The following is a 14,496-nucleotide window of genomic DNA, read 5'->3' as shown; positions in this document are numbered from 1 at the left end:
CTTCGCGCGGCATCGCGCTCCTTTTTCGCGTGCGAGATGTATTATTTATTTATTGGTGTTTAATTTCCTGCCAGGTGGGTTTCAGCCTCCCACCCGTGCGCGCAGCGGGGCCGGGGCTCCGCGGGGCGGGCCGGGCCGGGAGGAGGTGGGCTGCTGCGCTGTGCCCGATTCCGAGGTAGCAGCGAGACTTGATTTTTGCGGGGGGGCGGGGAGGGGGAGGGGTGTCAAGGCGAGGAGGGGTGGCGATGTTTGGGATGCACAGCCCTGGGACGGGAACGCCGCGCAGATAGACAGGCAGACACACACACACAGGCGTGCACATACACCAAACCCGAAAGCAAGGACAACCCCAAAAAGGACTCACTTTGCCTCGATGACTCAACGCAACTAATAACCGCTTCTCCGCTCTCTGTGGCGAGTCCCTCCTGCCGCTGCTGTCGCTGGCAGAGGAGGGAGCGATTGAAAGTGACACACGGGGGGCCGCCGCCGCCACTTCCCCGTGCCGCCAGGCACTCGCCGCCGCCGCGGAGCCCGGGAGAGCGGCGCTCCCTCCTCTTCTCCTCCCCCCGTTTCCCCCGGTATTGATTTTCTCTGCTGAAGGTGTGAGAAGTCGGCTCCCTTTCCCTTCTCTTCCGCGCCGCAGCCGACGGCCCCGCGCCTCCCCGCCCCCTCGTCCCGACCTCCCCGCTCCGCTCCGCTCGCCACCCGGGACCCTCCGGGACGGGGCTCTGCCCTTGCCGCCCCGCGGGCAGCCGCCCCGGCCCCGCCGCCCCAGCACCCCCGGAGGAGGGCGAGGAGGGGGCTGGGGGTGGGGGGAAGGAGTAGAAGCGAAGAACGCGGCGTGGGAGAAGGAAACAGGAAAACTTTCCACCCTGGATTCTCTACTTCTGATCCATGGACAGAGCCCAACTCAGCCAACTTACAGACAGGCTATAAGCAGTAAGTACAGCGGCAGCTCCCGGGAGCCACTCGCTAGAGGCTTCCTCGCCAGCAGCCGGCTACTTCGTGGCTGCACAGCTGGCCGGCGCGGGGGGGCCGTGCCAGCGGGGCCGTCTGGACGGGCAGCCTCTTCCCCGCGGCCCCCGGGGGCGGGCCGGGACTGTGGCCGGACCCGGGGCGCAGCACCTGGCTGCGGCAGGCTGGTGGGCTGCTTGCCTGCCGAGCGCGATGGGAACCGGGGCGCAGCACTGCCTGCCCCCGCCCGCGGCAGGTTGGCGCCGGGCGGGTGAGGCGAACCGCTCGCTTCCAGCGGGGCCAGCTCCGGCGGCAGGAGCGGGGCGGCATCGCACCCGGCCGCCGCTCGCCCGGCTTCCCGGAGCTGAACCGCCCTGGAGACGCGCAGCGGGGACCCGGCCGGGTGAGCGGGGCCCGGTACTGGCCGGCGGCCGCTGAAGCGCCCCTTGTTTCTCTCGCCCTAGGTCCGTGCTCTTTCTACTGCGACCTGCCAGCGGGAGCAGCGTCTCCGAGCATGGAGCGGAGGAGCGAGAGCCCCTGCCTGCGGGACAGCCCCGACAGAGGCAGCGGCAGCCCCGATGTCAAAGGGCCCCCCCCCCGGGAAGGTGGCCAGGCTGGAGCAGAACGGCAGCCCCATGGGCACCCGCGGGAGGCCCAACGGCGCCGTCACCAAGCCCGTGGGAGGTAACCGTGCGGCCGCGCTCGCGGCGGCTCCGCCGCCCGGGGTGCGCAGGGCGGCGGGCCCGGGGGAGCGTGTGGCGGGCGGGTCGGCACCGTGCGCGGAGGGGCCGGCCGGTCCGAGTGGCAGCTGGAGGGCCGCTGCCCGCTTTCCCGGGCAAGCATTTGGGTGCTCGGCCCCGCTGCGGTGATGGGGATCCGCGGGAAGACTTTGAGCGGGCGTGCGGCGCGCAGCCCTCCGGCGTTACGAGGCCGCCTGCCGAAAGAGGCTAGCCCGGGCCGGGCTCTGGCCGGGCGGCTCTTAAAAGGCCAGGGCTGATCCTGCCGAAGGGTAACGGGGTGAGAGCGTGTCCTGCGCTCGGCGCTTTCTTGGTGCGGATTGCCTTGGGACATCCTGCTGCCCGCCGGCGCTCCCGCAGGGCACGGCAGCGGCCGGGCGGCGGGCCTGGGCAGCGCCTGCCCGAGAGGGCAGCGACCTCCGGGCTGGGCGCGGGCGGTCGGGCTGCCTTCACGGATGCGGGTGACACCGGTTAGGTGCGTTAACACCCTCCGTCACAGCTTTAAGAATTGGGGTCACCAGGGTGGGGGAAAATGGTAGGGTTTAGGGTTGTATTTTGGGATTTTATTTTTCTTTCGGTAAGTAGCATTTTGTAGCAGTTGTTGTAAAAGAGGATGGGGCATGTGCAAGGTTCAGCTCTTTCAGCGAATATACTGGGCATTAGTTTTGCAGTTCTTTTGAATTCTCTAGAATACTGAATCTTTCTTACTTTGCTATTAAGTTGCTGGTCAGTTTTGTATTAGGAGCATGTTAAGTGCGTGGTTGGTTTTTTCCCCCTTCTTTCTTCCAAGAAGATAAACTTCCCAGTCACTTCTCTTAAATGCCCTCTTTTTTCCTCTTAACTCTGATGCTGTCGTGTTTAAGACAGTGCAGCCTCGTGTTAGGAAAAATATATTCAAAAAGCTTGAAATTAGCCAGATGCTGTGAGTAGAATATTGCAGGAAGGCCATCAATACCTTTCCCTTAAAAAAAAAAGTCTCTGCATTTGTGTTTTAAAATAGGCAGAGTGGTAACACATAATTGTAGTTGTTTATACACAAGGAGTTTGTCTAAATGGCATTTCGAAAGATACATTGAAATGGTCGTCACATGACTCTCTATTACGTGAGGTTTATTTAGCGATTTTACCATTAGATGCTTGTTTTAGACCTCTTTGGCTCAATAGGCTTCCTAATTGCTGAAGTTTGCTAAGAAGCTGCAGATTTTATTTTAAAAGCGTAGGATTCATTTATATACCTAATGAAGGGTAAGAGAGCTCACTAATTTTTTATGCTTCTATATATCTAGTTTTTAATCTTCTATTTGTTCTTCCAGTATATGGAAAAAGAAGAAACAGCTTTGCAGTGAAAGGCTTGTAGTGCTATTCTACTTAGAAATCGGTGAAGAAATAATTTGTTGAGTAATTGTAAAAAGGAACTAGTTAATCATATAAAAAGTAGCATATGTAGTTTTAGATGCCTTTTTTGAGACTTGGGAATTAAAGCTGCTTGATTTTTAAAGGAATGTTAGAATTAGAGGTGAAATCTTTTTCCTTGGGGCATTTATAGAAATATACTTTGAGAGAACTCTTTTAAATGTTTTGGAATATATGTTTGCTTTCTAGTTGCAGCTGTGTTATCCCAGAGAAATTCAGCGGCTTTTATAGTTGTATCGGTGGTTCAGCCTTAATCTGGCCTATTAAGCTATGGAATATTTCTGCCACTTAAGAAAAAGACTTTCATTTCTGAAAGCAAACTTTTAAGAGCTTAAGTCTTCATTCATTACTCTTCATGTCATTTATAAAGGTGTTGTGGAGTGGAGTATAGAAGTGTGGTGGAATAAGAAATGCAGGAGTAATTTCTTTTTCCTTAGCTGATATTCTCTAAGCAGTCTCAGTCTTTTTGAGTTTAGGCTGCTCATAATAAAGTTATTCATTACTCCTTATTGATACTGAAAGCAAGAAGAAAATTATTCTTGTCTCAATACTTACCTAGGTTCTATAATACTCAATACTAAATTAGTTAAGGTAGATTTTTTTTTAATAAGATAATGGTGCTGTTTAAAATTGATTTATTTTTTTTTTCTGCTGGAAATACTCTCACAATAAATCAGCATAGCTAATTTCTAGATATTTTTCCTCTGGTCTTTTTCAAGTTTGATCTTTAGGAACCTGTTATGATCAAGTGATCTTTTCCTGAATGCAGATCACACCTGTTCCGGGTATTTTTGGAAGTTGTATCTTTGCAGTGATTACTGTGGTGTTAGTAATTTTTTCACTGGAGTTGTGAAATGCATCTGTAGACATTTGTGGAAGGGCTTGCTTTTCATTTACTGGCAAATTAGTATAAAAATGATTCGAAATAAATATTGATAGGGATTCTCCTACTATTGTGCCTAGAGTCTGACAAAAAGGAAACTAATGAAAGTCATAGTGAAGTGACATCCAAGGCTTCAGTTGTCAGTGTTTCTGTTTCTTCTTCTTTCTTGGGCTTTAGCAAGTGCTGATACTTACTGAATGTGAATTGCATTTGGGACAGAAGTGGAAGTACTTTACGGAAATCTAGAGATTTTTTTTTTTAGTGTTTTATTTTTAATTCCATAATGTGTATCTAAAAATTTTGAAAGCAAAGCCAAATGCTAGCAATTCTTTTTCTCATCTCATTTTAGGCCTTAGATATGTAAATGCTGAAATTTCTTCATATTTGTCAAGTGGCTTTTAGTTGTAATAATATCAGTTTCTGAAGTTAATTCGTGAGAACAGAGCAATAAGCTCTTAACTACCTGCTGCTATGATGAGCCTGATGACCTTTGGTAACCAGTTTTATAATCGTACTGTTTGCTGTAATTATTTTTCTAGTGACTTCCCTGAGAAATAGAAAAATATAATGCTATCAGTGTTTCTAGCTTTCTCTCCAGTTTTTATGAGCGGAAAAGTGTTTTAAAATAAGCTTTTGTAATGCAGACAGAAATTCAGTTGTTCTCATGAGAAATTTTGCCTTATGACTTTCCTGGTTTTTTATTCCTAACACGAATGTACTTAATTCTGAGGGCCATTACAGCAGCTATAATAATCTAGTGAAGGTCACTAAAAAGATAAACGAGGTCTTAAAGGTTGTGTTTAATAGGGGATTTAAAAGTTTTGGTACTGTTTACAATGTTGTTAGCGTCAGTCCAATGTGTTAGAGTCCAGTTTTGGTTTGCCTGACTAACCCAGTGCTTTCTAAAATGTTTCAACAGTTATCTGACCAGTCTGTTTTCAAACCTGTATGTAATAAAGCACGAGTGCTCAGATTTTAAGGAGAGTAAGGCTCCTTGGAAAAAAAAGGCTAATATCGCTTTAAAAAACATATGAAGCCTGGGAGAGAGTTTAGAGCAAGCAAGAGCACTATGGTGTTGACAGCTTTATATCCCTGTTGGGTAACATTCACTTACTAGAATTGGCGTCTCCTCTCAGTTAGTAATTCACTCCATAAGGATTAAAAAAAAGAGGGATGATTAATGACTAGGAAACTTATATTTACGGAATTGTTGATTGCAGTTCGTGAACCTGTTTGTGTAAGAGTGGATGTGCGCGTATGTATATATGTGTGTGTATGTTGATTTGAAGAGCATAGAAAATAAGCATCAAAAGCCTCTGAAAGCAGCTAAAAATGCCAGTATGCAGAATGAGATGTTCAGAAGTTTTTTTTTGCTGAAAAAGAAACATAGAACCAAGTGATAGCCAAAGGAGCATGTTCAAATTTGGAGCAGGAAATGATTGCAAAACATTCTTTGTTCAGATTAGTTTGATGCAGTCTGAGAATACGTTCATATTCATTTAACTGTTAAAAACTGTGATTCAGTTTACAAAATATTAATGGAGGGAAAAGCTTTCAGGCAATTCAAACCGAAGTGTATGATCAGGATCTTAATCAGTAGCTGTAGTTACGGAGCTTGTACAGAGTGAGATGTAACAGAAATGTGAATGCAGTGACTCTTCGGAGCGCTGCTGCTGATTGCTGTGAGCCCCCTGAAGTTCAGTGTATTGTGGTCGTGTCTGCTTAAGTGTAGTTAGAAATCAGTTTTAATATATCTCTGGGGTGACAGAAACACGGGCTGATAGTTAAAGAGCTATTTGTCAAGGTTCATTCTATGTATTTCTGTAAAAATATTGTAGGGTTTGTACTACTCTATATCTTCACAAGAATGCAAGGTACTTGACTGTAGCGAAAATTGACTTCTGCGCAGACGGAAGAACGCAGCCTGATTAAATTTGCTCCTCTGTTCTACGTGGTTAGTTAACGTGGCGTCCTGAACCCAGTAAGGAAGTATGTTACACTTGTCCTTAGAACTGAGCGAAGTGAAAGGTTACGTTTTAGATTCCTGCCCAGATCCTAGATGAAGAATACCTTCCTGCTGCCTGAAAGAAATATGGAGCTGTTTGAAAGAATTAAGTGCATTGAAATACAGAAGCATGAAAGCTGCAAATCCTTATTAATATCAGGAACCAGCATAGATTTATTTTTATGTTTTATATTTATATTTTATATTTTATTTGTGGCTGCATAGTTGGAAAATGTTGCTTTCTAATTTGATAAAATTCAGTGGAGATTTGGAAGAAATGTAAAATATTGGATTTTGCATGTTTCTGATACATAATGAGGCAGAAACCTCTGATTTAACAGGAACAGTAAGAAAAGGCAGTGATTTCTTTTTCGTGTCTGATTGTTAAAAATGAGTTTCTGGTCTTTTTGCTGATCTTCACCCCTCTCTCCCTTTTCCAATCAAGCTGTGTCATGTAAATAGAACGAACAGAGCAGACTGAAGGGTCATGCAGTGTATCAGCTGTATTTTTGCTGAGGTAGAAAAATAGTCTTTCTTTATGTGTTTTCAGTACTTGGTCTGTTATTAAAATAAAGATACAGTTGGTTGAAGTGCGTGTGCAATCGAACATACACATTAAACAGAATGTAGGGTATCCACCCATTCAGTGACCTAGAGATAATTTTATGTTTAGGGTAATTTTGGAACCCTTAAGTTGCATCTGCAGAAAGACACCAACAATTTTGAATTCAAGATTTAAGATTAGTGGTAGTAAGATTTTTTTCTTTCCCCCGCAACAGTTCCTAAATGTTTCAAGTCATCTCCCTGCTTCCTCTCCACACCCATGCCCGTGTTAGTTAACTGCATGCTGTTATTCTTATCATAAACCAAAGGAAAGAAAAAGCAACCAACGTAATTGAAATAATCCGTATTAATTCTCTGTTTACTCCTCCCTTTTTAAGTTGGGTCCTGCCTTTTCTTGGTTTCACTGGGATAGAACAGTATATTTACTGTCAACTATTTATAGGGCAATTCTTTGACAAACTCACCTTAACAGGAGGTTTCAGTGACTCCCCAGAACTGTTTTTGTGCCTAAAGAAGATGGCAAAATCATATTAAAAACTATAAAGATGCTAATGAGGTAACATATTTTCAAGGGATTAAATAGTGACTTATCTTCCACTCAGAATTTAGAGGAAGAATTCGGCCATTGCAGGAAGGCCGACAGTATTAATATTTTATTGTTATGAATAAACACTTAGAGGTGAAGTTTGAAGACTCCTTTCCCAAATACCTAGCTTTGTGAAATCCTTATATTCTATTTAAATACTCCTACTCTGCTGAATATTTTATCTTGATTTAAAAATAGAAAAAACCTGGCATAATGTAACTGTAATCAACTCGTCATTTCAACAGACAGCCATGTCATATTGAAACTTTCTAGTCTGTAGCACAGACTTTCAGATGGTATCACTTACTTTGAAATTCCTTGAGAAGTATTTGAGTTTAGTACTCTTCATGGAGATGCTAGCCTGAATATTTATTTTTGCAGTTACTTTCTGTTATTGATGTTTTCTTTAGAGCTGTCTGTGTGGAATGGGGAGGAAAAGAGCCACAACGGTGGTCTGGAGCTTAAGTAAAATACTTGAACCAGTAAGATTTTTGTCACTCGCATTGACACAGAACATGGTAATACAATATGGCAACTATGGTGCTGTCAAATGAAGTGTTTTATTGCAGTCATGTATTTATATTCACCAAACATCTGTATGCGCTGTTTAGAAAATCCTTATTTTTGTGATTGTGCAGTTCCCAACCTGCTTTTAAATCTTATTTTTAAACTTTTCAAAATAGCTGAAAATCTGTAAAACTTGGGAAGATCTTCTTTGGAATCCCAAATTGCAAGGCATAGCTAAGTTAGGCCTTTAATTACTGCCCCTCATAATTTAGTTAAATTAGTAACTACTGCTGTGTTTTTAGGATTAAAGGCCCAGTTTTTCAAGGTATGAAGTATTACCAAGTCCCTTTGAATTGATAGCACAGGGGTTTGTTGGGAGATAACCTGTGCCTGATTCATACTCTGTAACTACTGAAGGAGCATGCTGTCCTTTTGAAGCTCGGGGCGTCTTTGAAGCCAGCCCGCCGTGTTGTGCAAGGAGCCAGAGCCCGTTCGAGCTCTGAAAAAATCGCCTTGTGGTAGTTGGTTCCTACTGTCCCGAATGTCTGGGGTCAGCTGGATCTGTCCCTGCGGTGGCACGTGTCACTAATGCAGATGTAAGAAATCGTCACAGCACACAAAAGGCAGCTGAGTATTTGATGGCTTTTGAGAAATGTTTTCTAGCCTCCAGTGATACTAGAAGAAATTGCCCTCCAAGAAGCTTTGTACTTGTTGCAGAATGCTCATCGGCAGCGTCTCTGCTGCGGCGCTGCAGACAAATGAGTTTACATTGATTAGTGGTATGAAAGACAGAAAATACTCTTTGCCATCTCATTTGGGGGCAGTTGTTAGCTCATCTAGTTGAGGTTCTCATGGCCATTGCCAAGTGTTGACTGCTTTATTGTATGATAAGTTCTCAGCCAGCAAGAAATGCTGTCCATATTGTCATTATTCTATAGTTAGGGATATTTTTTAATCCAGTGTTCCTGTGCTTTGTACGAAAGCACGTACTGCAGCTGTCGAGTATATTTTGTCCCCATCTTCATTTGTATTGATCCAAATATTGGTAAGGGGAAAATATTTTATATTTCCAGTGTTATTTTGTCTATTTCAGGGAACTTAAAAAACCCCCATGAAATAGTATTTTTGGTTGTTTGGTTTTTTTTCCTTTTAAAACTTATTTGCTAGCTCGATGAGTGTCCCCTGAAGATATACAAATATGCAAGATTTTGGCATTTGTCTGTTAGCAGTTTAGGGCTGCTGACATTGAAATACTCTTTTAAAAGATGTTTGAAAGGTTTTGTTTGTTTTGTTGGTTGGTTAGCGTTGTGTTTTGCTCTGGGTTTTTTAAGTGTAATTCTTACTCTCAGTTTTAAAGGTGTGAATGTCGATGTTGCTAGTATCTGAGATCTTATGTAAAACCTCTTTCCAGGAGGCACTTCTACTTAGAATAAAACCATGTAAATAATTTACAGATTGTTTAAAAAATGAAGTGTGAGCCCTGCATCGATGTTTTGGTCAGCTGGATGCTAGGGCAGGAGGACTGTGTCTGAACTCGAGATATATTTTCAATTTCTTGTCGAATGCTGAATGATTATTGGTGCTTCATGCAGTGATGTTTGGAAAAAGAGAAGATTGTCATTATTTGTAGAAGCTGTATGAAGGAAACAGAAAGAACTTGAAGAAAAAGGGCAGGTAGCTCTAGATAAGGATCTAAGCATATGACTTGTTTTTCTAAATAGAAAATCATCTGGCTAATTACCTGGCTAAAAATGTTTAGTCGTTGTGCTCTAACTGATGTCCTTGTATCAGATGGACGTGCAATATTAAACAATTTGAGCACAACTGTACCTTGTTACTAGCAATGCCAGCAAGGTAAATAAAGAAGGTCAGAAAAATCTCAATACCTGTCAGACACTATTTTATATAAAGCTGCAAGCATCTCTTGAGATAACCGTATACCCACTGTGTTTTCCGAATGCAGTAGAAATGTCTTCCACTTAAACATGGTCCCTCATTTGTTCCCCAAAGACACACACTGAGATGAAAAGACGTACTATTGACAGCAAAACTTTTCAAAGGGGCTAACCTGGCATGAAATGTCAGGAGGGGAGTTTCTTGTATCAAAAGCATGGTTTATGTGGCTGCACACGGCCACAAGGTTACTTTGTCTCTCTCAGCTGCTCCATTCTATTTGTAATGTTGAGAAGGGGCTGGATTAGTCTGTCTTTACTTGGATATCACCAGCACTTCCCTCTTGAGAAGTTGCTGACTTTGTCAGCATTTGGACGGAATCTTCAGATAAGTGAGGAAACTCACAAAGAAGTATTTACCATCTTGGTAATCTAAACTCATGGAGAATGTTTAGCCATAAATTTAACTGACAGGCATATATTGGAAATGAAGCATGTTATTTTCAAAACTATAACCAGCTTTTTTTTTTTTGAGAGTAATATAAATTCATATTTTGAGCATATTTTGGTTTATGTGCATTTCCATTATTTATATATTAAAATTAGATGTGCACAATTTCCAGCCTTATTATTTTGAATGGTTATTAAGAAATGTAGTTATAAATTATGAGTTATACAATACTTTGGAGTAAAAGGTGATTTTCATAATGTCTTTTCCCAACTTACAAATAACTTCTTTGCCATAATACAAACATGTTAGCGGAGCAACATGATAGATGTCTCTTTAAGTATTGTAGTAAAAGAAAATGACTTGTATTCTGAGGCTGTGGATAGTTTATGTTGTTTTGGACCCATTTCCCAAGCAGTGATCGAAAACAGATTACAATAACAATTATACAGTCAGAAGATGCAATATCCATTTCTGTTTTAATTGAGTGAAAGAATAATAAAAACATCATTAAGAAAAATGAGGTGGACCTGTCATACATGCTACCAATTTTTAGATTTAGAGAAAATGCAGAGTAACAGAAGTGTGAGCTTTTTTTAATTTTCCTTTTTTTTTTTTTTTCTTTAAAGTAGCTTGTTTTTCAAGCTAGAAGTCTGGATAGTAGACTTCATATGGGTGCTCCTGTGAGCAAGTATGCAGAAAGTAGGCGTATTGCCTGACAATAATGCTCAGGTTAGGCATTGCCTGAGTGTCTGGGTCTGCCATAATAATGAATGTATTGAGCCTTTCTGATGGCATTAGTATGATTACAGTGTCATATTGACCTGCTAGCTAGATGAGCTTTGAGAATGCCATGGACAGGTAGAAAGTAGACAAAATTGCTTCCTTCTCTTTCCAAAAGAAAAGCTGTGGTCCTTCATGTAGGAGGAGTGTTTCGGTTTTTTGTGCCCTCTTCAAATCTATGGGCATGAATGCAAAGAAGAGTACTTGGTCTCCTAAACCATCGCTACCTGAGACTGGCTCTTCTATGGCCCTTTAGCTACCTCACCATCACAGGGTTCAGATTAAGACCCAAAAGTTAGAAGGGCCCTGTGCCAAGGGGCTGTGCATCTGTGTGCTTCTTCCAAAGGGACCAAACTAGCTGAAGGCTCGAGGCTGAGGGATCCTGGCTCTCCATTTTCTCGGACTCCCAGAGCTGTAAGCAGAAGTGTCTTTTCTGCTGTACCTTACGTGGGAAGAGAGAGCCTTGCTACAGTAGCCTTGGCTCTAGTCCTGTATCATACAGCTTTATAAATCAACATTTGGAATGGCATCCAAAAGTAAGCTGGGAGCCAGTTCGGCCTTTGGAGCACAGATGTAATCTGCTTTCTTTGGCTAACACCTCTCAGTGAGCACATGCATTTGCACTAGCAGAAGTATCTAATTCTTTAGTGTAGCTCTGTGCACCATAGTAATGCAACGATTCAGCTTGTTGAGCCTCAGAAGCATTGCTGACTCTTCTGAAGTGAATCCACACACAGTAGGTCAGCCTATAGCTAGGTCTTTTCCACCCTTGCCCCGAAATATTCCTAACTGGATGAAGGGTCATGTGCATACCTGAGGAAGAGAATGTATCTGTTATTTTTTGTTCCTTGACCTCATGACTTGTTTGATAAAGATCTGGTTGTTACTAAAACCCATTAGATTACTGTGACCTGCTGGCAGATAAATGTAAATATTCCTGAAGGAGTAATGTTCAGACTGATAGCTGTTAAATGTGTGATCTTGTGTTTGAAGAGTGGTTCCCCCACAACTCTACTGTAAGACAATACAAGAGAAGGCCACTCAGAAGTTGGCCTCTGTCCACAAGGGTGTGAAACGTTGGAGTTGTAAGTAAAGGCCAAGCCCCAGAGGGCAGTTGCTGACCCATAATGGGCTGTAGGTGCAGACTGCCTGAAGACTCCATGTTGATTGGTGAAAAGAGAGGCACAGGGGGAAGTTGGCTGACTTCTGGAGGACAGAATGGCTTCTACATTTTCTCGTTTGTGATTCTCTCCTGCACTTATTTTCCCGCTGAAGATCTGACGAAGATTTTTGTAGTCTCCCTCTACCAGAGAAAGACCATCTAGTAATGATATTGCTGTAGCAATAGCCTTAGCCTTGCTGAAAGTGAAGCAGGATGAAGATCTTCATCCGTTACCATTGAGTTTGACAACATTTGTTCAGAGAGAGTTTAATGTGGCTTGTCCTCTTGCTTGCGTGCTTGTAACTTTTGCCCGTAGCCGGTTCTGCCATATGTGTTGACATTGTCACTTAGACATGAGGTTTTCTAGTGCTGCCAGTATCCATGAGATACGAGGGAAGGAGGCAGTGGTTACAGTGGTTGCGGGTAATTCAGCTTGTTTCACTGTTGGAGCCTGCAAATGGGTTTGAAGGCAGAGGTGTAGGTTGGCAGACATTTATCTTGTAACATGAAGAAGGGGTGATAAGATTTCTTCTCTTCCTTGCCAGGGAGTGGTTCACAGAGGGATGGACATAAAGGAGAAAAGAACTTGCTGGTGGGTCCCAGTGGAGACCCCAAAATAGGCCCGAGTGTGGTGTGCAGCACTTCTCCAGAAATAAAACCTCAAACCAGCTATGAAAGCTTTTCTGTTGCATTCCAGGGGACTTCTCCCAGTACCAGGAGACTAGTTAATAGAACCTTCATTAAAATGCTTTTGCTAGAAGATGTTTTTTTGCTTCAAAAATTACATAATATGGTGGCATCTGCTAGCACCACTGAATTTAAGGGCTTATTAGTGGTTCCAGTTTTCAGGGTTTAAAAATGTTGGTCATTAAAAATAATTTTGGGTGGAACTTGGCACAGAGTCTTAGCCCCTTAGGCGAGTTCTGTTACGTTTTTGAGAGAAAAGTATCAGAAACTAGTCCCCCAAACTAAAACCCCTCACAATCCCTATACCTGTTTTTAAGTTAAAGAAACCAAAACCTAAAACTTATAGGAAATTAATGTCTTGAGATGATTTTTTTTAACAAAAAGTCATGTGATTTTAGAAGTGTTCATTCCGCTGATTTTGAGTGAAAGGAGTATATTTTCCATTTCGTTCATATTATAAAGTATGGCTGTGGAATATTTTTTCTTCTTTTATAACTGGAAACAAGTTGAACCAACTGAGCTGTTTTATTTAGGAAAAATGTAGCTATAGTGTCTTCACTTGAATGGGAATAGTTAGACTCAATTATTTTAAGTTTGCTTTTCCAACCTAACTGATGCTATGATTCTGTTCCATGGATTGGAGGGCCTGTGTGTGATTCTGGTGGCCAGCACGGGGCTGGTGTCCCGCAGGATTCCTGCGTGCTGGGGGTGCTACCGGCATGGGCGGCTGAGCTTTCTGCTGGAGCAACTAGACAGCTGTTTGTGCTGCCTTCTCACTTGGGCTCCCTCAAAGCAGTATTTTGAGCTCTGGGCTATCATTGCTCTCAGTTTTGCTAGTTTAATTGGAGAGGTGGAAGTGCTTTATTCTCCTGTTTAATTGCTCTTGCCTCCTGGCTGCCCTGTGCATGGCTGTCCCTGGGCTAACAGGGTGGCACAAAGCCCCAGTGGGGCTGCTCCTGTTCCTACTCTGTGAACTTAACCAGTGTGACAGATTCAAACTTCAGGTCGAGTTAGTGCAACTGGTTTAGCAAAAGGGGTTTGTTACCATAAACAGCTGATTTGCTTTGACTAAGAAAAGGCCTCATCTCCTGCGAGTAACACTTCTGTCCCAGACACGCCGCGGGAGAGGCTGTGCCAGAGGTAAATGCTTGGTGTTCTGTTTCTCATTTCTTGTTTGTCACAGCACATGCTCTAAATATGGCTTTTCTTTTATACCATTTTTTTTTGGAAATTCAAGTATTATCAAATCAAGTTATGAGTTTCATAATATGTTTCTGTGGTGGCATAGTGGCCTGAAATATTTTGTGTTAAACAGTAAGGCTGTTATTTCAGCTAGGAGAAGGATTCTTTGGGTAGTTAAGCTGTCAGAAGCAGAGGACATCTGCAGAGATGGTAGTGACTTATTTATAAGACTTCCTGAGATCTGGGATAGCTGTGATGGCTGGGAGACTGAAGCCACAGAAGGGACTGGAAGCTGAAGAAAGATGTAAATAATACCTTGTGGTTTGCATTCGCCATTGGCTAAAATATAAAATGTAGAAATGCATTTCCTGCCTACAGATTTATTGAATATGTAAAGCCAGAAAAAATAGCCGAGGAGGAGTAGAAAGACATTGTCCTTAGCTTTACTTCCTCTGGCCCTCCTAAGAAGAAAAATTCTACAATATAATGTTATTTAACATGATTTTGTTTCTTTGGCAAACACTGTATTAAAATCATCTGTGAACTGAGCTCTTCTTTACCAAATTGCATCCTGGAACAAATTATTTGCAGCGGGCTTATAAACCCATGAAGAGTAGGAGTTTAACAGCATCACATTACTGCTTATATGCAAAATCAGATATCTTGCATTTTGTCTAGAACACACTGGAGATC

The 14,496-nt window shown here is 43.0% G+C and overlaps 1 protein-coding gene across 1 annotated transcript in view; it reads left to right on the top strand.

The window, feature by feature from the left end:
* The first annotated feature begins 382 nt into the window (after nucleotides 1-382).
* SATB2 (SATB homeobox 2) overlaps nucleotides 383-14,496 on the top strand; it is a 130,601-nt gene continuing 116,487 nt past the window's right edge. Inside the window, 3 exon segments of the mRNA XM_066189651.1 lie at nucleotides 383-939; nucleotides 1,419-1,537; nucleotides 1,539-1,638. Coding sequence (XP_066045748.1) covers nucleotides 1,469-1,537; nucleotides 1,539-1,638 — 169 coding nt within the window. The 5' untranslated portion in view covers nucleotides 383-939; nucleotides 1,419-1,468.

This window comes from Chamaea fasciata, unplaced genomic scaffold, assembly GCF_029207755.1.
Source record: "Chamaea fasciata isolate MVZ Bird 193981 ecotype frontalis unplaced genomic scaffold, bChaFas1.0.hap1 SCAF_8, whole genome shotgun sequence".
NCBI lineage: Eukaryota > Metazoa > Chordata > Aves > Passeriformes > Sylviidae > Chamaea > Chamaea fasciata.
Note: the sequence above shows the minus strand (reverse complement) of the source record. Positions and strands in the feature narration are given on the sequence as shown.